Source organism: Muscardinus avellanarius (genome assembly GCF_963383645.1).
Source record: "Muscardinus avellanarius genome assembly, chromosome: 13".
Lineage (NCBI taxonomy): Eukaryota > Metazoa > Chordata > Mammalia > Rodentia > Gliridae > Muscardinus > Muscardinus avellanarius.
Genome location: NC_137799.1, coordinates 8,463,307 through 8,489,458, shown reverse-complemented (window position 1 = coordinate 8,489,458; position 26,152 = coordinate 8,463,307). Strand labels below are relative to the sequence as shown.

At 51.8% G+C, this 26,152-nt stretch overlaps 1 protein-coding gene and 1 pseudogene across 2 annotated transcripts in view; both read right to left on the bottom strand.

The window, feature by feature from the left end:
• Positions 1-6,911, bottom strand: part of EEIG1 (estrogen-induced osteoclastogenesis regulator 1) — a gene marked incomplete at both ends in the record, with an annotated part of 36,260 nt that extends 29,349 nt beyond the window's left edge. Inside the window, one exon of the mRNA XM_080708631.1 lies at positions 6,499-6,911. Coding sequence (XP_080564757.1) covers positions 6,499-6,911 — 413 coding nt within the window. The remainder of the gene's footprint in view (positions 1-6,498) is intronic.
• Positions 6,912-8,353: 1,442 nt separating this feature from the next.
• The window catches only part of LOC308272090 (small ribosomal subunit protein eS26-like), a 29,348-nt pseudogene continuing 11,549 nt past the window's right edge, over positions 8,354-26,152 (bottom strand). The window contains exon 2 of the transcript in view: positions 8,354-8,650. The product of the transcript in view is annotated as a small ribosomal subunit protein eS26-like (transcript). The remainder of the gene's footprint in view (positions 8,651-26,152) is intronic.

Below are 26,152 nucleotides of genomic sequence, written 5' to 3'. Positions count from 1 at the left end.
GAAAAGTCCCAGCCCAGGGCAGCACAGGCTCTGGACCCAAGATGCAATGGAAGCCACTTCTGCCCATAAGGGGCCCACAATCTGGGGATGAGCCGGACACAGAGGGGGACTGTAGCACCCTGAGATGAAGGCCCACAGCAGGCAAAAGGCCAACATGGTCAGGGAAGGCTTCCCAGAGGAGGTGGCTCTTGGGCTGGGCAGGAATTCAGCAAATGGAGAAGTGGAGGGGGGACTGAGGAGGCGGAGCAAAGCTGGGAACCAGAGGGTGAGGGGAGATGAGGGCCACAGGGGCCCCGGCCTCCCTGACCTGTGCCCTGTCCACTAGCAGGCTGACGGCCACCTGCTTTCCACCTGCCAGAACAGTCTCTGAGCTGGCTGTGCAGAGGACAGTCCAGATGGGCAGCCCAAGCCAGTGAGGCAAGACAGCACACGGACCCTCCAGACGCGAGCTCAGACGCTAGATACACTCCCCCACCCCTGCAGGAGGCGGAGGTGAAGGCCTAGGAGGGAAGCACCCTCTCCTGGTGGCAGCCATTGGTCCTGGCACACAGAGGAGTGCCGGCTGCCAGGGGACAAGCAAGGCCCACCATTCAGCCCAGAGCTTTGGCTTAGCTCAGGGACAGGGGGACAGGCTGTGGCACGGTGTGTCTACCATGGGCCAGGAGCCAATCTGGCCAGCTGACAGGCGTTATCTCACCATGTCGGCCTCCATCCTCCTTCAGAGAACACTGCAGCAGGCGCCAGCAGGCAGGCTTCAAGGAGGGTCAGAGGAAACTAGGATCTAAAGTCCCTTGCCCAAGGTCACTGGCAACAAATGGTAAACCAGGGAGGGGCGGGCCAAGGCAGAAGACAAACAGGCAGACAGCCTATCAGAGCTCGTTCCTCCAACTACTGAACCCAGCTGGCCACAGGAGCCCTGGTCTGCCGGTTACTAGTCAATACCTGGGCAGGATGGAGGTGTCAGTAGTTCTGGGCATACATTTAGGAGCTCTTCCCAGCCCTGGGTACCAAAAGAGGCTCCACACAAAGACCAAGGCTCAAAGCAAGCCCCGCCCTACAAAGACCAAGGCCAAGCACAGGCTGGGCAGCTTCAAGCCAACCAACCAGTCCAACCTCTGGGGAGGCAGCAGGTCCAAGGCATGGCTGAGAGGTCACAGTACCCGTCTGGAACCTGGGGGCAGGGTTGTCCCCACCATCCAAAGCACTTGCTGGGGTGGGGCTGGAGAATGAGGAACCATATTCCCCTCCCCTCCATGTTGGCTCTAGGTTTCTTTCTTTCTTTCTTTCTTTCTTTCTTTCTTTCTTTCTTTCTTTCTTTCTTTCTTTCTTTTGCAGGTCTGGAGATGGAATCCAGAGGCAGCTGACCCACCCTCAGGCTTATTTATTTATTTATTGTGGGTCTGGGGATGGAACCAAGGGGCATTTGACCTCCAAACTACACCCCTTGCCCTATTTTTTATTCTTTATTTTGAAACTGGGTCTCACTGAGTTGCGGAGGGCCTCACTAAGTAGCTGAGGTTGTCCAAGAACCGTGATCCTCTGGTCTCAGCCTCCCGAATGCTGGGATTACAGGCGTGCGCCACCAGAGCCTTCCAAGTACAAGGATTACAGGCATGTGCCGCCATACCCAGCTCTAGGTCTCTTTCTAAGCAAATTTAAGGTCTCTCCCCCACTCAGCACCTCTCCGTAGCTCCACATGAGACGAGAACAGACCTAAACTGGTTGCCCCAGTATTGCTGCTGGAACCTGACTCCACACATGGGTCCCAAGGCTCCTGAGGTGGGTGGGCAGACTTGCCACTAGCTAACCCAATGCCCACACAGTAAGGGTGTCTTGAAAGTGAGTCAGGTCTCCCAGGTAATGAACAAGGGGTCTCAAAGTCACTCAGCCTCCCAGGCACTCAGTGTGGCTGCTGCTAGGAGCCCCTGGCCAGAGCAGCTCCGGGGCAGTGCTCTAAGCAAGGAACAGGCCTCAGGGAATAGCCTTGGCTCCAGAGCTGGGTCACCTCGGCCAGGTCTGTCGCCAGGCTGGCAGACAGGCGACAGTGACTGCCAGGGCAGCACCTGCCTAAAGTGTGGCCAGCTGGCAGTAAAGGCCAGGTCCAAGGGACAGACACTGAGTCTAGACACAGGCTGGGAAGCTTCAGGCCTCACGAAGAGGACCTACAGCCAACTCCTGACCTCGAGGAGAGCCAGGAGCTGGCCTGGTGAGGTCAGACACAGCCTTGCTGCCCAGGCCGGGCCCTGGGGAGGCCTTGTGAGCTGCCCCATACCCTCTCCCACCAGCAGACTTCTCTCCACAACTCCACAGGGAAGGCCTTCCCCAGGGACCAGGCTGGTCCTGGTGAAACAAGGGATGCAGGCCATACTGCGGATCCAAACTGGCAAAAAAGCCTGGTGTGGCGGCTCCTGCTTTAATCCCAGTACTCAGGAGGCTGAGACAACAGGAGGATCGTGAGTTCAAGGCCAGTCTCTGCAATTTAGTGAGGCCCTCTGCAACTTAGTGTTTTTAAATAAGAAATAAAATCAGTCTGGGGGTGTTACTTGGAGGTAGAATGCTCCTGGGTTCTGTCCCCGGCCCCCCAAAAAAACTGCCAAAGAAGGGAAAAGGGAGAGGGTACTCAGCTAGCCTGGCAATCCAGGAGAGAGCAGGCGCCCCCGCAGGTACCTTTCCTCTCCTTTGTGCAATGCGGGGTACTGAGGCTGAGGAAAAGGTCAGGGCCAAAGCAGTCTGCAGGGCTGCGCTATCTGCTCTTCCTAGGCCATGACCCTGGGCAGTTGCTGCTGTCCCAGGATGCTTCCCACTGGCTGAGATGCACTCTGCTTCCTCTCCTCCTTCCTGGCACTGCCAGCCACATGCCTGGGACAAGCCAAAGACTGGAAGAAGAGCCCTCTGGAGATGTTTGGGGTTCTTCCTGTCTGATGGCCGCCTAGCACAGGCAGACTACTTCCTGCTCACCAGACCTGGCTGGGACCTCAGCATCCCTCCCAGCCCTGTCCCCAACCCCACACCAGGAAAGCCTCCCAGATACCATCTAGATCTCTCTGCCTGGGCAGACTCCAGGCAAGGATGCCGGCAGATGCCCACTGTGTCCCAGTGCCAGCCTGTGCCTGGCCCTAAATTCAGCCCCACCTCTGCCATCTGGTCCTGGGGACTCTACCTTGGGCCTCACAAGACCCAGCTCAAGGCTCTGAACTTTCCTGTTCCACTCCATCCACTGAAAGAAACCTTTTCCAGAGGTCTGGGGTGTCACGTGGGTCTGTAGCTGCTTCTCACCCGCTGCCACCGTGGCAAACGAGGGCTTTGGAGCCAGTCCTGCTGTGATTCAAGCCACATCTCAGCCGCTCTCTAGCTGAGTGGCACAGGCAGTCTACTCAACCCTCCTGACCCACCGTCCTCATCCAGAAGTGAGGCCATCTCCTCGGCTCACGAGGGAGCTGTGGGGGCTCAGCTGCATGTCCCTGAGGTGCCTGGCAAGTCCCTGGCACATGAGCAAAAGTGGTTTAGACAATCATAAGAATTCTTTTCCAACTGCCATCTACCACCCAGTGACCTCTACCTAGCATGTGGCTTCCCCTCTGGCCTCAACACCTCTCCAGACAGCAGAGGACGAATGGGGACACCGTCTGCAAACAGCACGGTGCATGGCACACAGCAGGGCACCCGGAACATAATGGCTGTGAGGATTAACTACTGTAAGGAGGTATCGGAAAGATAAGGCCAACGAACAGCCCAACTACCACCTGCTCTACCTGCTCCAACTGGGTCAGGCGGAGCTGTGTACCCAGCTGTTGCCATGGCACCCAACACACAGGGAACACACTCCAGCTAGGAGGGCGGGCACTGCAAGGGTGGAGCCACGGGCTGCCTCACTCCGACACAGCCCAAGCTGCAACACCAGTCTGAGCCATCTTGGAGGTCCCTGGGGTTGAGGGGAATGCGCAACTGGATCTGGGCCGAGGATCTAACCAGGTCCAGTCATCTAGTCCCTACTCAACTCGTAAACAATGGCACCTTAGCAGCCTGAAAGGGCCAACTGTGAGGCAGGGCTCCTGGGCTAGAGACCAGGGTGGGTGGGGTGTGGGTGGGGAGCAAGAAACCAGAAACCCCCACCTCCTGGCTAGAGCCCAACAAAGCCAAAGCAGATCTCAACTGGCTGCACCTTACAATGCCACTGCTCTCTCCAGCCTCACCTGCCCACGGAAACAGGGGCCCAGCACCCACTAAGTGCCCAGCCTCGGGGAGCCTCAATGTCAGCTCATCCACGGGGAAAGGCTCAGCCGGGTTCGCGGAATCCAAGGCCCCTTGCCAGGAGGGAAGAAGGGAAAACAGAGGTGAAATCCAGACACGTGGGCTAGGATCTGGAACTTTCCAGAGATTCCTTGGATGGGAAGGCAGGTTTAGGGCAACGGAAAGGCTACCAGCAGTGTGACAGTGGCTATGGGGCCTGGGAGGCCAGGCAAGATCTCCATGGGATTCCAGACGCTGTCCCAACCCCATCTCAGGAGCAGACTGCCTGATGACTCTACAGGGGGGCTGTCCTAAAACCCGGGAGGGCTGAAGTCTGCATCCCTCTCCCCAAAGTAACCACAACTGCTGCAACAATTGGCTGGGGTGGGACAAGGTACAAACATTATTTCCCCACAGCCCAAGGGATGGATTTCACTTCCCTGTTTTACAAAAGAGGAAACTGAGGCTCACAGGCACAACAAGAACGGCGGTTAAAGGCACATCCTGAGTTTGAATCTAGAATTCTGCTGTACTAACTCAGGCAAATCATTTGCCGAGCCTCAGTTTTCACCTCTGCAAAATGGAGATAATAAGCTCATGGGATCCAGGCATGGTGGTGCACACTTGTAAGCCCAGTACCTGGGAGGCTGAGACAGGAGGATCATAGGGTCACGGCCAGTCTCTGCAACTTAGAGAGGCCATCATCTGCAACTTAGTGAGACCCTGTTTCAAAATAAAATAATAAAACAGGGCTGGAAGTATAGCTTGGAGGTAGACTGTCCCTTGGTTCCATCCCCAGTACTACACATACACACACACACACACACACACACACACACACACACACACACGTACGTCATGGGGCCCCCACCTCTATCCATGCTTGAAAGGGGCTAGTAAAGCAGGGAGCATGGCACAATAATTGCTGCCTCTTGTGATGAGAGAATTTAGGTAAATCACCTAAGGCCGTCCAGCCAGTGAGAGGCCAATTCCGGACCCCAGATCTGAGCAAAACCCTGAGACTGTGCACCACTGTGTGGGGTGGCTGCCCAGGCAGCCTAGGATTGCGCCACCCCCACCACAAAGGGCAGTTCTTGTCCAAATTCCTCAGATAAGAAGCTCCCAGCAGAACAGAGAGCCAGTGCATGGAGAAGGCACCCCACCCTGTCCACGCAGGGGATTCCAAATCTGGGTTAGGCCAGCAGCTCCCCCTTTTCCTTTCCTTCCTTCCTGCAGAGCACTAGACCTCCAGATTCGCCCAACAGGTCTCCCAAGAGGACACAGTCAGCTCACAAATGCCTCCTGGGAGGTCCCTGGAAAGCCACTATTTCTCTTTTCGGGGGCTCAGTTTCTCCACCTATAACACCCCCTCTCTATCTCAGAATAGTGAGGCAGCTCTTGCTAACTGGACCCCCAGGGTCAGAGGAGCAAAGGGCAGGCCAGGAAAGGAAAGCGTGCCCCAGGCCCTGGGCCAGGCTCAGCATTGCTTTCTATCTACTGAAACGTCTTCACAACTCCAGGAGAGACCGGATTAGGTTCGATTTCCAGAAGAGGAAAAGAGAGCCCAGAAAAAGTTAGGATTCAAATCCCTATCTGGAGGACTCCAAGGATCTCCCAGGATAGGCCAAGACTGGGTGACCCCCAGGGGGGCCTGGCCAGTCGGCCGGCAGCAGCCTGGGAGCTCAATGGCTTCTAGCAATAAGCTGGGCTCCTGGACCTGCCAGGATGGGATCCACACAAAAGCAAACCCCAAGCTTCTTTCGGAAAGGGCGGCAGCCTCCCGCAAGGCGTTTGCAATGCAAAGCAGCCTGGCTCCTGCCACCACCCTCCCACCAGACTGGGAGTGCCTGCCACCAGCCTTCCCCGCCACTGGGGAGTGCCAGAGAACCTGTGGCTGGCCAGTTCTCTGACAGCCCCAGTGGCCAGCTGGGGTGCAGAGTAGCCTGGACCAACTCTGCCCCACTCGCTCCCACAAGCACAAGTTCCACTGGGCTCTACCTGCACAGCTTCAGAATGGGCCTATTGTGGGGTGCAGGAAGGTCCCCAAAAGGGGGCTGAAAAAAGACCCCAGGTATCTGGCTGGTCACCTGCAGACAGGTGCCTGGCACCCTGCCAGCTTGCTTAGGCCCAGACCTGCCTTATGCAAGCAAACCTGTCCCAAACATAATCCCCGGGGCCCTCCCGGCTTCAAGGGGGGCTTCAGCACTTGCCACGAGGCTGAATCTCATCGCCCCGCTCCCCTGCTGGCACCAATGCCCTGCCTCCTACCTCGACGACAAGCTGACAAAATCCCCGCCATCCAGCAGCCGGACCTTGCAGAAGAGGACCCCGTTCACGAACGGGACCGCAGTCAGCTCCTCCAGGGTGAAAGTGGTTTGGAATTTGAATTTCTTCTTCTTCATCAAGAAAGCCATGGGCGAGTTCCCTGAGTCTGCAGCCCCAAAGGCCAAATAAAAGAGGGGGCCAGAAATCCCCAGGGCTCTCTTCCTACACCACACCCCCTCCTCAAAAACACCAGAGCCGGGTCCCGCCCAGATGGTGCTGGAGGCGGCGGAGCGGGCGGGGATCCGAGTCCGGGGCCCCAGGTCGGAACGACCAGTCCCGTTCGCGGGGCGGCTGGCTTCACCCTCGGGAAGCCGGCGCTCGGAGGGGCTGGGCGCGGCGGGGGGCTTCACCGGCATGGGAACGGCGGCGCATGGCCCGGGAGGCAGGCGCGGCGGCGCGGGCGGGCAGCATCCCGAGCCGCCGGCCCGGGCAGCGGCGAGGCGGAGGCGGCGCCGGCCGCGCACACGCCCCGCGCCTGGGGCGGGCGGCCGGCGCAGGTGAGGCCGGGGCGGCCCCGGCTCGGGCGGCCTCTCGGCGGGGCGCAGCGGGGGCGCCGCCGCCGCCTCCTCGGTCCTGGGACCCGCGCCGCGGGCCCTGGCGGAGCCGAGGCGCCCTCCGGCCCGGCCGGCGGCTTCGCCTCGCCCGCCGCCTCTGCCCCGCACCCGGGCGAGCAGCAGCGCCGCCTCCCGCGTCCCCGCCGCGGCCGCCGGAGCCCGACGCTGTGCGGCGCCGCTCGGAGAATGCCGAGGCCCCGCTCGGCCGCCCGCCGAGCCGCCGCGGCGCGCGGTGGGCGGGGCGGCGGCGGCCTGGCTCGCCCGCGATTGGACGGTCTGGCTGGCGGGCTGGAATCTCCATTGGCGCACAGCAGCGTGGGGCGGGACTCGCGAGAGGCCGAGGCGGCTGGGGCGCTCGGATTGGTGCGCCGCGCGGCCGGGCCCGCCTCCTCGGGCAGGGCGGTGTGGAGCGGCAGGGAGAGGAGCCCGGGCAAGGCTGTGGGAGGTCGCCGGGTGGGGAGCCGGGGCTGGCGGGGCCGGGAGGAGAGTGCGAGCAGAAGAAAAGAAACAATGACGGGGAGAAACAGTCTGAAAAGTAAGGCCAGAACGGCCTTCCAGGGTCCCGCCAGACTTGAGCTCGTTGAGCAGGCCTGGAAGGCAATGACACCCCGAGAGGTGGCCCAGGACCCAGGCGCCTTTCCCCGTGGACAAAAGTCCCTGCGGAGGCTTCGCGGCCGCCTAGTGACTCGGACCGGTTCCTCACGCAGCCCTGTGACCCAGCTCGTCTCCTTCCAAGCTGTTATCTAAGCCTTTTGTTATCCTGTAGTTTCTTGGATAGTTATGGCTGGTCTTACTGGCTACATTTACCGCCTGGGGGCAGGGAACACTCTAGGAGGCTTGTCCTCCCCCCACCCACCCGGCCATTGCATAGGTCATTCATCCTGCCCCCAAATGTTTAGAGGAACTCAGGACGGGAAGCTTGCTGGGCTTGCCCTCTCCGATTCCTGCAAGCTTAAGGCTAGGTGGAGAGGCAGACCGGGACACAGACACGCAAATCTGGTGGCTACGAGCTCTAATAAGCCGGGCGCGATGGCTCGTGTCTGTAATCAAATGCTTAGGAGGCCGAGACTGGAGGATCGCAGGTTCGAAGCCAGCCTCAGCAACTTAGACCTTGTTTCAAAATAAGAAAATATAACAGGACTGGAGATGTCATTTGGAGGTAGAATGCCCCTGGGTTCAATCCCCAGTATGCCACCACCACTACCCCAAAAAGCTGTAACAGACATACTAGGAACTGGAGGAGCTCAACCAAGCACCTGGAATGTGGGGATGGGAAGGGGACTCAGAAGGTTTCTAGCATAAAGCAACACAAGCCGCTGGCAGGACGAGGCCTGGGTCTGCAGTGTGGGCGAGGTGCTCTGGGAGTCACTGCAAGTTACCGGCACCACCGCTGGGAGGTTGCATTGCAGTGATTTGAGATGGGGCTGGAAAGGCCCACGGCAGCTGATCTGGCAGTCTTGTAGACCAGAGTAAGAGGGAGCCAGAGAATTCCGTGGTGCGATGCTACGATGCTTGGGGGGCTGTAGAGAGAAGATGGGAAACTGGTGGGAGGGGCATGTTGTGAGCCAGCCCCCCCCCCCCCGCAAATCTCAGCCTGGGGGAAATGAGAGGAGGGGGCTGGATTTGGGGGAGTTATGTCTAGACATGTAAATGAGGACTCCCATTCTGCTTTCTTCCTGCTGCCGGGTGACATGAGTGGCAACTCATGTGATATCTGTCCTTTCATTTGTCCCCTAATTTAGAAAACACACTGGAGAAAACAGCAGTAGGTTTCTGTGCTATTTTGTAGCCCCTTTTATAGGCAGGGAAGTCGAGGCCTGGAGGGCTTAAATCACTTGGCGAGGTCTTGACCCCGCCGCCTTTGTTCAGAATGCTAAGCTGTGCTGCCCACGCAGCTCGGGGGATGCTTTCTCAGGAATTCTGGCTGGGCCTGCTCCACAAGGGAACAGGGTGGCTACCTGAGCCCAGGAGGGGATGTCAGAGGGAGCTAGCCAAGGATATCCCAAGGCCTGGCTGACTCCTCAGCCGTGACCCTGAATAACCTCAGGGTTACTCCAACAGGAAGTAGGGTGGCCCTTGCTGCCAGGCTAAGCTCCATTTCTCTCTGGCGCTCGAAGGCTGGGAACCCAGGAAGTTTCCCTTCCCTCATTTCCCACAGGATGTCTGGGGAAGGCAGGGAGCGTGGCCCCAGGACAGGATGGTAGATTTGGGGTGAAACAAGCCAGAGCTAGAATCCCGGCTCTGTTATATTTTTAGGGCTCAGTTTAAAACACCGAGGTTTGGGGGCTGCAAATGGGGAAGAGGTTCAGTTTAGGATGGCGAGGACCGCTTGCCCAGGAATCAGCAGGGCTGAATTTGAAATTCCGCTGATAGGCCATTGATCACTTATATCACAGAAATTTGGGGTGTAGTTTTATTTATTTATTTTTGGTGGTACTGGGGGTGGAACCCAGGAGCTTTTCTACCTCCGGGCTATACTCCAGACCTATTTTACACTTTATTTGGAAACAGGGTCTCACTAAGTTGCTGAGAGCCTCACTAAGTAGCTGAGGCTGGCTTCGAACCCGCGCGATCCTCCTGTCTCAGCCTCCCAAGCGCGGGGATTACAAGCGTGCGCCACCACGCCCGGCTTCTTGGGGTATAGTTTTACAGGCACATAGGACTGGGATCTTGAAGACAACCTTAGCTTTTCCATCTCTGAGCCACAGTTTTTTGTTTCTTTGTTTTGTCTGCAAAATGGGAATAAGAATACCAACCTTTCTAGAATATTGTGTCTTACAAAAGGCCTGGCAGGACAAGAGGATCTAGCAAGTAGTCAGTGGGGGACCTCCGGCCCAGCATTTCTACACTTCTCCAGTGCCCCAAATTCCAGAGCATGGCCCGTCCTTCCTCCAGAGCCCCTGGCCCAGAAAACAAGGAAGATAATAGCAAACAAGACCATTTCAGACGAGTGGTCTGGGGAGGGAAAGCCAGGGAAATGAAAGATTGACTGAGTCAGGGGTCCTGATTTAGACAGGGTGATCAAAGAAGGCCTCCTAGAGATGTCACCCAGCCGAGATGCCACCAGTGAGGAGCCGGGCATGGTGGCGCACACTTGTAATCCCAGCATTCAGGAGGCTGAGACCAGAGGATCATGGTTCACGATCAGCCTCAGCTACTTAGTGAGACCCTCTGCAACTCAGTGAGAGCCTGTTTCAAATAAAGAATAAAAAATTGGGGAGGGGTTGTAGCTCAGAGGTAAAATATCTCTGGGTTCCATCCCTAGACCCGCAAAAAAAAAAAAAAAAAAAAAATTAAAATAGAGCTAGGCATGGTGGCACACACCTGTAATCCCAGTACTTGAGAGGCTGAGACAGGAGGATTGTAGGTTTGAGGACAGCCTCAGCAAGTAGTGAGACTCTTATCAACCTAGTGAGATCCTGCCTCTAAATAAGAAATAAAATCAGGCTGGGGGTGTAGCTCAAAGGTAGAATATACCTCTTGAGTTCAATTCCTAGTAATACGCATATATACACACAAAAAATAATAATAGTAATAAAATAGGGCCGGGGATGTAGTTAAGAGGAAAGGGTCCCTGGGTTCAATTTCCAGCCCTCCCCCACCCCAGAAAAAGGACCGGAAATATAGCCTGGTGGTAGAGCACTTGCAATCAATCAATCAATCAATAAATAAATAAATAGCCAGCATGGTGGCACATGTCTATAATCCAGTACCTGGGAGGCTGAGAGGTTCATGGCCAGCCTCAGCATCTTAGTGAGGTCCTTTGTAACTTAGTGAGACCCTCTTTCCAAATAAAGAATAAAAATTAGAGCTAGGGGTGTAGCTTAAAGGGAGAATGCCCCTGGGTTCCATCTCCAGTACTGCAAATAAATAAATAGCCGGGCGTGGTGGCGCACGCTTGTAATCCCCCCCACCCCACTTGGGAGGCAGAGACAGGAGGATCGCGCAGCTTCAAAGCCAGCTCGCTGGCTTAAGAGACCCTGTTTCCAAATAAAAATATTTAAAAAAATAGGTGTCTGGGAGTGTAACCCAGAGGTAGAAGGGTTTCCAGGAACCCCAGTACCACCAAAAATAATAAATAAATAAAGAATAAAAAATAGCTCTGGGGGTGTAGCTTGAAGGTAGAATGTCCCGAGTTCAATCCCCAGTACTGCAAAAAAATTTTTTTTCAATGTGCACAATTCCTTTGAACATAAATTCCTCAATTGCAATATTTGTATGTCCAAGACATGTATACAGGCACCACTGTGTATTATGGGAAATAGTGGAAGTGGGCCAATGTCTAGGGCCGGGTCTTCAAGAGGGAGGTCTTGAAGACAAGGACTGTTTTCTGCCCTGCCCCATCACGGGCAGGCAGGACATACCTGGGATGCAATAGGGCTCAATAAGGGTCCTGGCAGGGGAGGCCGTGCCGCTGCTGAGGAGTCTGGGAAAGTGTGTGCGGAGGTGGGAGATGGCCCCTTCCTGCATGGCGCAGTCACCCGTAAAGGATAAGATGATTTTTGTGTAGACAACTGGATATTTTTATGTATGCATAGAAAAGGTTGTTGCGCCAGACGTGGTGTCTCAGCCTCCCAAATACTGGGATTACAGACGTGTATCATCACACCCAGCTATTTACTTTTTTTTTTTTTTTTTTTTTTGGTGGCACTGGGAATTGAACACAGGGGAATTCTACCTCTGATCTACTCCCCAGCCCTATTTTTTTTTTTTTTTTTTTTTTGAGTACTGGGGATGGAACCTGGAACCCAGGGGCATTCTACCTCCAAGTTACCCCAGCCCCATTTTTTATTCTTCTTTTTTGGGGGGTGATACTGAGGGTGGAACCCAGGGGCTTTTCTACCTCCAGGCTATACTCCCAGACCTATTTTATACTTTATTTGGAAACAGGGTCTCACTAAGTTGCTGACAGCCTCACTAAGTAGCTGAGGCTGGCTTTGAACCTGTGTGATGCTTCTGTCTCAGCCTCCCAAGTGCTGGGATTACAGGCATGTGCCACCACACTCAGCTCTATTTTTTATTCTTTATTTTGAAACAGTCTCACTGAATTGCAAAAGGCCTTACTAAGTAGCTAAGGCTGTCTGCGAACTGCAATCCTCCTGTCTCAGCCTCCCAAACGCTAAGATTACAAGTGTGCGCCACCATGCCTGGCTTTCATCAGCCCTTTTTTGTTTTGTTTTATTTTATTTATTTTTATTTTATTATTATTATTTTTTTGTGATACCAGGGGTGGAACCCAGGGGCATTCTACCTCCAAGCTACACCCCTGCCCTATTTTTTATTCTTTATTTTGAAACAGGCTCTAAGTTGCAGAGGGCCTCACTAAGTAGCTGAGGCTGGCTGCGAACCTGTGATCCTCCTGTCTCAGCCTCCCAAGTACTGGGATTACAAGTGTGTGCCACTACACCCAGCTATAATTGTGTGTGTGTGTGTGTGTGTGTGTGTTTGTGTGTGTGTGTTTGTGTGTTAGTGGGGATTGAACCCAGGGGTCTTTTACCTCCAAGATACACTCGAGCCCTATTTTATTTTTATTTTGAAACAGGGTCTTGCTAGGTTGATAAGAGTCTCACTATTTGCTGAGACTGTCCTTGAACCTGTGATCCTCCTGTCTCAACCTCCCAAGTACTGGGATTATAGGTATACACTACCACACCTGGCTAGTTTTATAGTTTAACAACACATAGCTATATATATATACACATATATATATGTCACACACAATATATATATGTGTGTATATATGTATATCATATATAGCTACTGGGAATCGAAACCAGGAGTGTTCTATCTCTGAGCTATACCCACAGTACTTTTTGTGTGTGTGGTGCGGGGGATTAATCTCAGGGACACTCTACCTCTAAGCTACATGTACCCCAGGCCTATTTTATTTTTTATTTGGAAACAGGGTCTCGCTAAGTTGCAGAGAGCCTCACTAAGTAGCTGAGGCTGGCTTCGAACGTGTGCGATCCTCCTGTCTCCGCCTCCCAAGCGCTGGGATCACGGTGTGCGCCACCACGCCCGGCTATCATAAAAACCCTTCCATGCTTTTATCACTCTCTGGTGAAAGCCCACGTTCTTAACCTGCTGTTCAGGCCTCTCTGAAAGCAAGTGTTCAATCCCTCCTCCCTTCCTGCCTCCCTCAGGCCGCTGCAGCCCTGCTGCCTGAAGGTCCCTGACTCATCCACCTCCCCACCCAGTGACACCGGACCAAACGTCTGGCTCTGGCTCAGGCGCCCCACTCCTCCCTCTCCGCCAGGTACAAGTCCCCTCCGCTCCGCTCCTCTGCTCAGAGAGAAGGGGGCTCAGCCTCCTATTTTGTCTCCCCAGGGCTTAGAACAACATCTGATCCATTCATTGGGAGAAAAGGGGGGACGCGGAAGAGAAAGAGTCAGAGAAAGGGGGAACCGATAGAGGAGTGGGAAAGGTTACCTGCCCGCATCGCCCAGGACAGCCCCGCAGCTGGCCCTCCCTCTGGTCACCTGACACCCAGCACAGTGGCTTCCTGCAGCGGAGCCCCTGCCAAGCCGCCCGCCCGGCCCGCTGGCCCAGAGCAGTCAGTGCTGATTCACCCGTGAGTGACTGGACTCCGATTATTTGCAGAACCAGAATGGCAGCCAAGCCACCAAAGCAGCTGACCATGGGTGCATCGATTTGTGCCGGGCTTCTCTGGACCATCCCAGCCAGCCACACGGGAAGATCAAGGCTCCCAAGACTCGCCCACGCCAGTCTGTCCTGCTTACGCCTCCCCCAACCAAGTCCGCAAGCCTCCCTGCTCACCGGCGACTCTGCCCTTGCCAACCCAAGCCTGACCACCACAGACACAGGGAGGTCACGGTTCACAGCATGAGGTCTCCAGTCAGGGGTTCCGGTCAGGGATTTGCATATTTACTGTTGAGTGATACTACCCAACTGCTTTCTGGAGAAGTTGGACACATATATGCCCACCAACCGTGCCAAAAAAGCACCCATTCCACTTTTCCTCCACCGTGTGTGTGTGTGTGTGTGTGTGTGTGTGTGTGTGTGTGTGTGTGTTACTGGGGATTGAGTCCAGGGGTATTCTACCCCCAGTCCTGTTTTAGTTTTCATTTTGAAATAGTGTCTCACCAAGCTGAGGGGGGCCTGAGTAGCCGAGGCTGGCTGCCAACCTGTGATCCTCCTGTCTCAGCCTCTCAAGCACCAGGATTGCAAGCGTGCGCCACCATAACCAGCTTCTTCCTCCATCTTTGCCAATCTGTTTGAACAAGAGAGAACTATCCTACAGTGTTAGTATTTCTTTCATAATACATATTTTTTGATATTTTAATTTCTTCTAGGAATTGTCCATACCCTTTGTCCAGTCTTAAATTAGGGGAGCGATATTTTATTATTTATTTGTAATTAGGGGAGTGATATTTTATTATTTAGTTGTAGCAGCTTGCTATAGGTTGTAGCTATCAACTGCTGTTATATATTTTAAGGTATTACTTTCAACCAGGTAGGGTCACACATGCCTTTAATCCCAGTACTATGGGAGCTGAAGCAGGAGGATTGCATGTTTGAGGCCAGCGTGTGGTAATTTAGCTAGACCTTGTTTCAAAATAAAATAAAACTAGGGCCAGACATAGTGGTGCATGCCTATAATCCCTTTACTTGGGAGGCTGAGACAGGAGGATTACAGGTTTGAGGTGAGCCTCAGCAATTTAGTGAGACCCTGTTTCAAATTTCAAAAAGGGCTAGAGGTATAGTTGGGTGGTAGAATGCCCCCTGGGTCCCACCCCCAGTACAAAAAATAAATAAAATAAAGCAAAAGGCACTAAAAAAAAAATAGTACTAGGGGGATAGCTCAAAGGTAGAATGCCCCGGGGTTCAATCTCTAGTAAAACACACATACTATTGCTTCCACATAAACAATATTCTTTAAACTGCATATGGTATCACTTTACCTCATAGAGGCTCCATACTGAGCCCCAGACAAGAGTTGGACTCAGTGGCCACATTTGTAATCCCAGTACTTCAGAAGCTGAGACAGGAGTGTGGCAAGTTTGAGTCCAGCCTGGGCAACTTAGTGAGACCCTATTTCAAAATAAAAAGTTAAAAAAAAAAGCCGGGGGAGTGAGATGTGGTGGTACACACGTATAATCCCAGTTCTTGGGAGGTAGAGATGGGAGGATCGCAGGTTTGAGGCCAGCCTCATTAACTTAGTAAGACCATATTTCAAAAAAATAAAATAGGAGCCAGGTGTGCTGGTGCACACTTGTAATCCCAGGGCTTGGGAGGCTGAGACAGGAGGATCATGGTTCGCGGCCAGCCTCAGCTACTACTTAGTAAGACCCTTCGCAACTAGTGAGACCCTGTTTCAAAATAAAGAATAAAAAAATAGGGCTTGGGGGTATAGCTCGGAGGTAGAATGCCCCTGGGTTCCATCCCCAGTACCGCAATAAATAAATAAATAAATAAAGTAAAATAGGGTTGGGGGGTGTAGCTCAAAGGTAGAATGCCCCTGGGTTCAATCTCTAGTACCACACACACAAAGGCAAAACCAGAAAAGGGCTAAGGGTGCAGCTCAGTAATAGCACACCCTTGGTTTGAATCCCCAGTACCCAAAACAAAGCAAAACAAAAACCAACTAGCCAGGTGCAGGGGCGCACGCTTGTAATCCCAGCATGTGAGAGGCTGAGACAGGAGGATCATGGTTCGCGGACAGCCCCAACTACCTACTTAGTGAAGCCCAACTCAGTGAGACCCTGTTTCAAGATAAAAAGAATAAAAAAATAGGGCTGGGGGTGCAGCTTGGAGGTAGAATGCCCTGGGTTCTATCCTTGGTACCGAGTTAAAAAAAAAAATCTAAGATCTGGGTGTGGTGGCACACTCCTAGAACTTGGGAGGCTAAGACAGGAGTTTCACAGATTCAAGGCAGCCTCGGCATCAACCTAGCAAGACCCTATTTCAAACTAAAGATAAAATAGGGATGGGGGTTTAGCTTGAAAGTAGAATACTCCTGGGTTCAATCCCCAGTATCCCCAATACACACACACACACACACACACACACACACACACACACACACGAGGCTGAAGTTAATCTACTCCAATGTAGAAAGCACTAGATTGGGAGTCAGGAACTCAGGTATTGAATAAATGGTGTCTGAGGACCTGCCTACTTCCGTGGTCTGGACCAGCACGTCCGGTAGAACTTTCTGCGGTGATTATGATTATAATGCTCCATATCTGTGCGGCTCAGCATGCTTATCTTTTTTTTTTTTTTTTTTTTTTTTGGTGGTCCTGGGGGTGGAACCCAGAGGCTTTCTACCTCCGGGCTATACTCCCAGACCTTTTTTATATTTTATTTGGAAACAGGGTCTCGCTAAGTTGCTGAGAGCCTCACTAAGTAGCTGAGGCTGGCTTCGAACCCGTGCGCTCCTCCTGTCTCAGCTTCCCAAGCGCGGGGATTATAAGTGTGCGCCACCACGCCCAGTTTAGAATGCCCCTAGGTTTAATCCCCAGCACCAAAACCAAATAAACAGCCAGGTGTGGTGGGCCAAGCCTATAATCTTAGTCCTTGTGAGGCTGAGATAGGAGGATGGCAGATTTGAGGACAGCCTTAGCAACATAATGAGACTCTCAGAAACCTCATGAGAACTTGTTTCTAACCAAAAAACAAACAAAAAGGGCTCAGAGTTAGAATGCCCTTGGATTCAATCCCCAGTACCACAAAGGGATCAGAAAACAAACAAGCCGGGCGTGGTGGCACACACTTGTAATCCCAGCATTCAGTAGGATGAGACTGAAGGATCGTGGTTCTCAGACAGCCTCAGCTCTTTGCGAGGCCCTTCGCTACTCAGTGAGACCCTGTTTCAAAAACTAAAAGACTGAGAGCCGGGCGTGGTGGCGCACGCTTGTAATCCCAGCATTTGGGAGGCTGAGACAGGAGGATCGCAATTTGTGAACAGCCTCAGCTACTACTTAGTGAAGCCCTTTGCAACTCAGCGAGACCCTGTTTCAAAATAAAGAATAAAAAATAGGGCTAGAGGTGTAGCTCAGAGGTAGAGTGCCCCTGGGTTCTATCCCCAATACTGCAAAAAAATTAATAAATAAATAAAAATAAAAAGACTAAAAAATAGGGTTGGGGGTGTAGCTTGGAGGTACAATGCCCCTGGGTTCCATCCCCAGACCCACAAAACAAACTAACACCAAGGCTTTAGCTGCAGCGGGCCTTCACCAAGACCTTTAATCGCTGACGGGGCTCAGTCCTACCCCTCAGCCTGTGCCGACCCGTGTACTACCCTGGGCACACCACTGATCACAGCAGCCTCAACCTCACAGAGGCCCGCCTCACACCCCAGCTCTCCAAGGCCTGCCAGGTCCGTCCTTCCTTCCTTCCTTCCTTCCTTCCTTCCTTCCTTCCTTCCTTCCATCCCTCCTTCCTTCCTTTCTTCCGCCATCCTTTAGGCCCAGGTGTTTATCCCACTGCGGGGGGCCGGGGCTGCAGAGAGGGCCTCAGGTGTGGTCCGAGCAGGCACAGCTGGGACACTCCCGCGGGGGCAGGACTTGGGAGGCACAGATCTCAGAGCCGAGGAGGAAGCAGAGTCGCCCCGGGTGGAAGGAAGCTGCCTGCGAGCCCACGCCTGACACAGAGGTCAGTCAGGAGCAGAGGTTGGTGCCGAGGACACAGCTGGCCCAGGAAGGAGAGAATGTAGAGTCCAGGATCCGCAGGAGGCCTGGCAAGGCTAGGCCCAATCCCACAGGAGGGCCTTCTCCACCATATTAATGATGTTGCAGCTGGGCGTGGTGGCGCACACTTGTAATCCCAGCATTGGGGAGGCTGAGACAGGAGGATCGCGATTCGAGGACAGCCTCACCTACTACTTAGTGAGGCCCTTGTCAACTCAGTGAGACCCTGTTTCAAAATTAAGAATAAAATAGCTGGGCGTGGCGGCGCACGCTTGTAATCCCAGCATTCAGGAGGCATAGACCGGAGGATCATGATTCACAGAGTCTCTCAGCTACTTGGCAAGGCACTTCACAACTCGGTGAGACCCTGTTTCAAAAATTAAAAAGACTAGAAAATAGGGCTGGGGGTGTAGCTCGGAGATACAATGTGATCTGAACCCAGGTCACATCTCAGGCAGAAGGCAGACCCTGGGTTCCATCCCAGTACTGAAGAAGAAAGAAAGAAAGAAAGAAAGAAAGAAAGAAAGAAAGAAAGAAAGAAAGAAAGAAAGAAAGAAAGGAAGAAAGAAAGAAAAGGAAAGGAAGGAAGGAAGGAAGAATAAAAATAGGACTGGGGATGTAGCTCAGAGGTACAATTCTCCTGAGTTCCATCCCGGTACTGCAAATAAATAAATTAATTAATTCAATAAAATAAATAAATAAATAAAATAGGGCTGGAGGTGTAGCTCGGAGGTATAATGCCCCTGGGTTCCATCCCGGTACTGCAAATAAATAAATAAATAAATAAATAAATAAATAAATAAATAAAATAGGGCTGGGGGTGTAGCTCGGAGGTACAATGCCCCTGGGTTCCATCCCGGTACTGCAAAAAAATAAAAATAAAAATAGGGCTGGGGGTGTAGCTCAGAGGTAAAAATGCCCCAGTACTGCAAAAAATAAAAAATAAAAAAAATAAAGGTAATGGGGAGCCATGGAAGGTATTGGGGAGAAGATGGTGTGGTTAGTTCAGGGCAGCCCCCCACACAGACTTTGCCTCCCTGTGGGTTCAGGCACGCAGCTCGCCCGCACCTGCCCTTTCTCCACCTACTGCTTGAGTCTCTAAAGACTAGAGGAACAGGCGGTTCCCAGGGTCTGCTTCTGCCTGGGATGTGACCTGGGTTCAGATCCCAGGCCTGACACTCCCTGGTCCTATCACTTCAAGGAAGTTGTTAATCTCTTTCTTTCACCTTCAGGTCCCACCCCAGTCAAGGGGAGACAGACACCTCTGCGTTACATAAGCCTGGGGGAAGTGTGGGCGCAGAGCCAAGGAGGAAACAGAGTCCCCTGAGCTTCCTCAGCGAGGGGCGGGGAGCCTCCCAAAGGCCAAGCCGGAGTCCCGGCTCTGGGAAGCGTCCCCTGCCAGCCCTGATACACGAGCGAAGGTTCAGGAGAAGGTTCGGCAGAAGCCTTCCTTGGGCGTCCCCTGGGCAAGGCGATCAGAGACCTCCGGAGCCTAGACTTGGTCTTCTGGACTCTTCTCAACTAGCCAGCCCAGCACAGAGCTTACATAAGCTGGCAGGAGTCCCACGCCTTCTCCCCAGCCACCAGGGCTGTTTGCTGAGAAGAGGTGTGCCCAGGTCGCCTCCCGTCCTGTCCTCTCCATACCTGCGCCCACAGCCCTTTAACCTTGGCTGAGCTCGGCTTGTTTGCTGAGTCACAGTCCGTGGTATTACTGTCCCCGATTGTTGTTAAATGTCAGAAGCATGGGCGGTGGCATTCAGGGGTGAGGACTGGGGTAGTGGGAGAGGACTGGAGATCCAGCCTGGGTGTTGGTGCCAGCCTCCGCCGCCGCGAGCTCTGACTTGGAGCCTCAGTCTTTTTTTTTTGGTGCTGGGGATTGGACCCAGGTGCATACACCCCGGCCCCCTTTTATTTTTTATTTTGAAAGGGGTTTTGCTAAGTTGTTGAGGGTCCTGCGAAGTTGCTAAGGCTAGTCTCAAACTTGCAATCCTCCTGTCTCAGTCTCCCAAATACTGGGATTACAGGCCTGCACCATGATGCCCAGCTAAATAACGTACTTTTTTGGGGAGGTGTGGGAACTAGACATTGAACCCAGAGGCATTGTACCTCTGAACTACATCCCAGCCCTTTTTATTTATTTTTTATGTTTTATTTTATTTTATTTACAGTACGGGGGATTGAATCCAGGGGCATTCTATCTCAGAGCTACACCCCAGCCTTATTTTTTATTCTTTATTTTGAAACAGATCCTCACTAAGTTGCCAAGGGCCTCACTAAGTAGCTGAAGCTTCTGGGAACCTGTGATCCTCCTGTCTCAGCCTCCCAAGTACTGGGATTACAGGCGTGCGCCATCACACCAGGCCCAAACAACATATTCTTAATTAATTTTTTTGTGTGTGTGGTAATGGGGGTGGAACCCAGAGGCTTTCTACCTCCGGGCTATACTCCCAGCCCTATTTTATATTTTATTTGGAAACAGGGTCTCACTAAGTTGCTGAGAGCCTCACTAAGTAGCTGAGGCTGGCTTCGAACCTGTGCGATCTTCCTGTCTCAGCCTCCCAAGCGTGGGGATTACAAGCGTGCGCCACCACGCCAGGTCTAAACAATATATTCTTAAATACCCAACCAAGAAGAAATCACAAAGGAAATTGAGAAATATCTGAGACAGATAAAAATAAAAACACAATATGACAAGACCTACAGGGTGCCGCTAAAGCAATATTTTGAGGCAAGGTTAGAGCAGTAAACACATTAAAATAAAAGCATTTCTCAAAAGTAACACATGTGTGAGCATGGTGCACAGACCTGTAGACCAGGTACTTGGAAGGCTGAGACAAGAGGATCGCAGGTTCATGGCGAGTCTCAGCAACTTAGCAAGACCCTGTTTCCAAATAAAAATTAAAATAGGCTGAGGATGTGGCTCAGAGGTAGAATGCCCCTCTACCTACTGGGTTCAATTCCCAGTACACACACACACACACACACACACACACACGCACGCACGCACGCACGCACGCAGCATGCTTGAATTATAAACCTCAAGCATTGCACAATATTATCCTATAGAAAGAAAAAGTTTAAAAATGAAAGTCAAGCCAGGCAGGCATGGTGGCGCACGCTTGTAATTCTAGTACTTAGGAGGCTGAGACAGGAGGATCGCAGGTTCGTGGCCAGCCTCAGCTACTTAGGCCCTCTGCAACTTAGTGAGACCCTGTTTCAAAATAAAGAATAAAATAGAGCTGGGGGTGTAGCTTGGAGGTAGAATGTCCCTGGGTTCAACCCCTAGTATCAGAAAGGAAGAGAAAGAAAGAAAGAAAGAAAGAAAGAGGAAGAAAGAAAGAAAAGAAGAGAAGAGAAAGGCTGGAGATGTTGCTCAGTGATAGAACCCTAATGCTTGAGACCCTGGGTTCAGTTCCTAGACCTGGAGAGAGAGAGAGGAGAGAGAAGAAAGAGAGGCCCTCTGTTCCCTGTAATGATCTCTCTCCTCCCCAGAGTTAACTCTGTTAACAGAGTAGTAGAGGCACTTTAACTTGGGGTGTGTGTGTGTGTGTTAGACTGGGGAATTAAACTCAGGAACGCCGGGCGTGGTGGCGCACGCTTGTCATCCCCCCACTTGGGAGGCTGAGACAGGAAGATCGCACGGGTTCGAAGCCAGCCTCAGCTACTTAGTGAGGCTCTCAGCAACTTAGTGAAACCCTGTTCCCAAATAAAATATAAAATAGGTCTGGGAGTATAGCCCGGAGGTAGAAAAGACCCTCGGTTCAACCCCAGTACCACCAAAATAAATAAATAAATAAATAAAATAAATAAATATTAAAAAAAAATAAACTCAGGAGCATTCTACCTCCAAGCTACACCCCCAGCCCCATATTATTTTTACTTGGAAACAGGGTCTCACTAGGTTGACGAGGGTCTCACTACTTGCCGAGGCTGGCCTCGAACCTGCCGTTCCTGTTGTGAGTCATCAGCACTATCCATCTCAGTAACCTTTGTTATTCCCCAACAGTAATACTGTAGGCGTTAAACAGTAGCTCCTTATTCTCCTCTCCCCTTCACCCTGCCAACACCATTCTGCTTTGTGTCTCTGATGGTAATTATTCTAAATGCTCAGCAAGTGGACTCATCCGCAATTGTCTCTTTGTAACTGGCTTCTTTTCCTAGCAGAGTCTTGAGAGCCCCTTCACGTGCAGCATGTGTGAGGATTTCCCCTGCCTCAGGCTAGAGAATATTCCATTGTTTGTATAGACCACATTTTGCTTCTGCGTTCGTCCACCCTTTAGCTCTGGGATGCAGCTGCTATGAACACAGCACGCAAGTATCTCTCTGAGACACTGCTCTCAATTCGTTGGGATATGAATCCACAAGTGAAATTGCTAGGTCATAGGTCAATTCTATTTTTTAATTTCTTTTTTATTATTTATTTATTTATTTATTTATTTTTGCGGTACTGGGGATGAAACCCAGGGGCATTCTACCTCCGAGCTACACCCCCAGCCCTATTTTTTAGTCTTTATTTTTTATTTTATTTATTTATTTGTTTATTTATTTATTTATTTATTTATTGGTGGTACTGGGGTTCCTGGAAGCCCTTCTACCTCCAGGCTACACTCCCAGACCTATTTTTACATTTTTGATTTGGAAACAGGGTCTCCTAAGCCAGTGCACGGCTGGCTTCGAACCTGCGCGATCCTCCTGTCTCCGCCTCCCAAGCGCCAGGATTACAAGCGTGCGCCACCACGCCCCGCTAGTCTTTATTTTTGAAACGGGGTCTCGCCGATTTGCAAAGGACCTCGCTAAGTAGTAGCTGAGGTTGTCTGCGAACTCGGATCCTCTGTCTCAACTTCCCGAATGCTGGGATTACAATCGTGCGTCACCACGTCTGGCTCTTTTTTTAAATTTTTGGGTACTGGGGGGTTAAACTCAGGGTCATTCTACCTCCGAGCCGTACCCCTAGCCCTATTTTTTTATTCTTTATTTTTGAAACACGGTCTCACTGAGTTGCAGAGGGCTGGGGGTAGAGCTCAGAGATAGAATGACTAAGTAGCTGAGGCTGTCCTCGAACCGCGATCCTCCCGTCTCAGCCTCGTGCGCCACCACGCCCGGCTCGCTGTTTTTTTATTCTCTATTTTGAAACAGGATTGGATCCTCCTGTCTCAGCCTCCCAAATGCTGGAATTACAAGTGTGTGCCACCATGGCCAGCTTAAAACAAAAAAAAAATTTTTTTTAATAGGGCTAGGGGTGTAACTCGGAGTTACAACGTCCCTCAGTGTAATCCCCAGTATCACAAAAAAGAAAAAAAGATAAAGAAAGGATAACACAATATCATTGCTTAGTTTTGTTTTACTTCTCAGTGATTCTTAGATGCCTCTTTAGCCGGCCATGGTGATGCAGGCTTGTAATCCCTGCACTTGGGAGGCGGAGACAGGAGGATCACGCAGGTTTGAAGCCAGCCTTGCTGGTTTAAGAGACCCTGTTTCCAAATAAAAATATTAAAAAATAGCTGTCTGGGAGTGTAGCCCGGAGGTAGAAGAGTTTCCAACAACCCCAGTAACACTTAAAAAAAGAAAGAAAGAAAAAAAAAAAGAAAGAATAAAAAATAGGGCTTGAAGCCGGGCATGGTGGCGCACGCTTGTAATCCCAGCATTTGGGAGGCTGAGACCGGAGGATCGCGGTTCTTGGACAACCTCAGCTACTTAGTGAGGCCCTTTGCAACTCAGTGAGACCTGGTTTCAAAATAATGAATAAAAAATAGGGCAGGAGGTGTAGCTCGGAGGTCGAATGCCCCTGGGTTCCATCCCCAGAACCGAAAAAAAAAAAAAAAATAGGGCTTGAGATGTAGCTTAGAGGTAGAATGCCCCTGGGTTCAAAGTCAATCCCCAGTAGGAAGGAAAGAAAGAAAGAGAGAAAGAAAGAAAGAAAGACAGACAGAAAAGAAGGAAGAGAGGAAAGAGAAAAAGAAAGGAAAGAGAAAGAAGGAAAGGAAGGAGGAGGAAGGGGAGTGAGTGTGCCATTGCTGGAACACTCTCTTCAGAACTGCACAGCCCTGTAGGTGAGGACATCCACACTGGATTCAGCCAGTTCCATCAGGACCAGGTATCTGCAAGTTTTTTCTGATTTTAAGCCACTCTGAGGTGAGCACCCCTGTACCTGTCCCCTGGGAGCCAGTGGGAGGGTCTGGAGTAAATTGCAGAAGGAAAACTTCCGGGGCAAAGGCCAAGAATGTCCCCAGGTTCCCTGGAGGGCCAGCTTCAGCCGGAGGGCAGGAGGGGCAGCTCCCTGCCTCATCCCCGTGCCGCTGTGGTCTCTGCTTAGCAGGTTGTTTTGAGCCCTACCTCTTTTTTTTCTTTCTTTTTTTCTTTTTTTTTTTTGTACTGGGATTTAACTCAGGGATGTTCTACCTCCAAGCTATATCCCTGCCTTGTGTTTTTTATTTAGAGATGGGCTCGCCAAGTAGCTACGGGTTTGTTTGTTTATTTATTTATTTATTTTGTGGTACTGGGGGTGAAACCCAGGGGCTTTCTACCTCCGGGCTATACTCCTTTTTTATATTTTATTTGGAAACAGGGTCTCACTAAGTTGCCGAGAGCCTCACTAAGTCGCTGAGGCTGGCTTTGAAACTGTTCGATCCTCCTGTCTCAGCCTCCCAAGCGCGGGGATTACAAGGGTGCGCCACCACGCCCGGCTGTAACTAAGGGTTTAGATGATAACTTGCGGAGGCTGGCCTCGAACCTGCGATCTTGCTGTCTCAGCCGCCCAATCTGTTGGCTTATTCTGCCAAGCAATGCTGGACCGTGAGACCAGACCAGGGGTAACAGTCCTGCTGCCGCCACTGGGTCTAGAAATCGATTTCTTAAAGCACTTATCAAGAACCCCAGCGTTCAGCTTTTAACTCATGTAGGTAGGTCAGGAAGGTCCCAAAGGAGCCATTGAAGAGAAGCCAGGGTGGGTGTATGTGAGCAGCCAAGGCCTTACCCACTGCAGGCCAGAGAGCTGGGCTGCCTTCCCTTCCTTCGTCCTATCAGCCACGTTTTTTGAGTCATGGGGGACTCCATAAACAGGGCACTACAGTAGTAACACCCTTCAGGGACTCTTGCTGGCAAAGGTCTCAAGGGGCAGGGTCACAGGCGAGCAGCCAGTGACCTGGAGACCAGGGCAGGGTGCTCACCTGTGCCTCCAGTGTGACTCCCGCGACCTTTGACAAAGCGCTCACCTACCCCGAGGGAACTGCACTTACTGTTCCCTGGTGCCGGGCACCCCCATGCTGTGCTGGTCCTCCCTTGTCACCCTTCGGACCTCGGACTCTTGGGTGTCACTCTTACGGGGAGACTCCTCTGGGGAGGGATGGGCCCTTTCTAGATACCAGTACAGAGCCCGCAGTACTAAAACTGATAACAGTCAGGTGTGGTGGAGCACACGGTAATCCCAGTACTTGGGAGGCTGAGACAGGGGGATTGCAGGTTCCAGCAATTTAGTGAGACTCAGTAAGACCCAGTTTCAAAATAAAGAATAAAGTCGGCCGTGGTGGCACACGCTTGTAATCCCCTCGCTTGGGAGGCGGAGACAGGAGGATCGCGCAGGTTTGAAGTCAGCCGCGCTGCCTTAAGAGACCCTGTTTCCAAAAGTAGCCCAGAGGTAGAAGGGCTTCCAGGAATCCCAGTACCACCAAAATAAGAAAGAAAGTGAGAAAGAAAGAAAGAAAGAAAGAAAGAAAGAAAGAAGGAAGGAAGGAAGGAAGGAAGGAAGGAAGGAAGGAAAGGAAGGAAGGAAGGAAGGAAGGAAGGAAGGAAAGGAAAGGAAAGGAAAGGAAAGGAAAGGAAAGGAAAAGGAAGGGAAGGGAAGGAAGAAAGAAGTCGGCCATGGTGGTGTACACTTATAATCTCAGTACTTGGGAGGCTGATACAGGAGAATCAAGGTTGGCAGACAGCCTCAGCTACTTTTTTTTTTTTTTTTTTCTGGTACTGGGGCTGGAACCCAGGGGCTTTCAACCACCAGGCCACACTCCCAGACCTATTTGATATTTTATTTGGAAACAGGGTCTCACTTAGTTGCTGAGAGCCTCACTAAGTAGCTGAGGCTGGCTTCGAACCTGTGCGATCCTCCTGTCTCAGCCTTCCAAGTACTGGGATTACAAGCATGAGCCACCACGCCTGGCTTCAGGTGCTATTTAGTGAGGCCCTTTGCAACTCAGTGAGACCATGTTTCAAAATAAAGAATAAAAAATAGCTCGGAGGTAGAATGCTCCTGGCTTCCATCCCCAGTACAATAAATAAATAAATAATAAATAAATAAATAGGGCTGAGGGATGTGGCTCAGTGGTAGAGTGTCCCTGGGTTCAGTTCTCAGTACTGTCAAAGAGAGGGGTCAATTCTTCAACTCAGAATCAGTCGAATCCT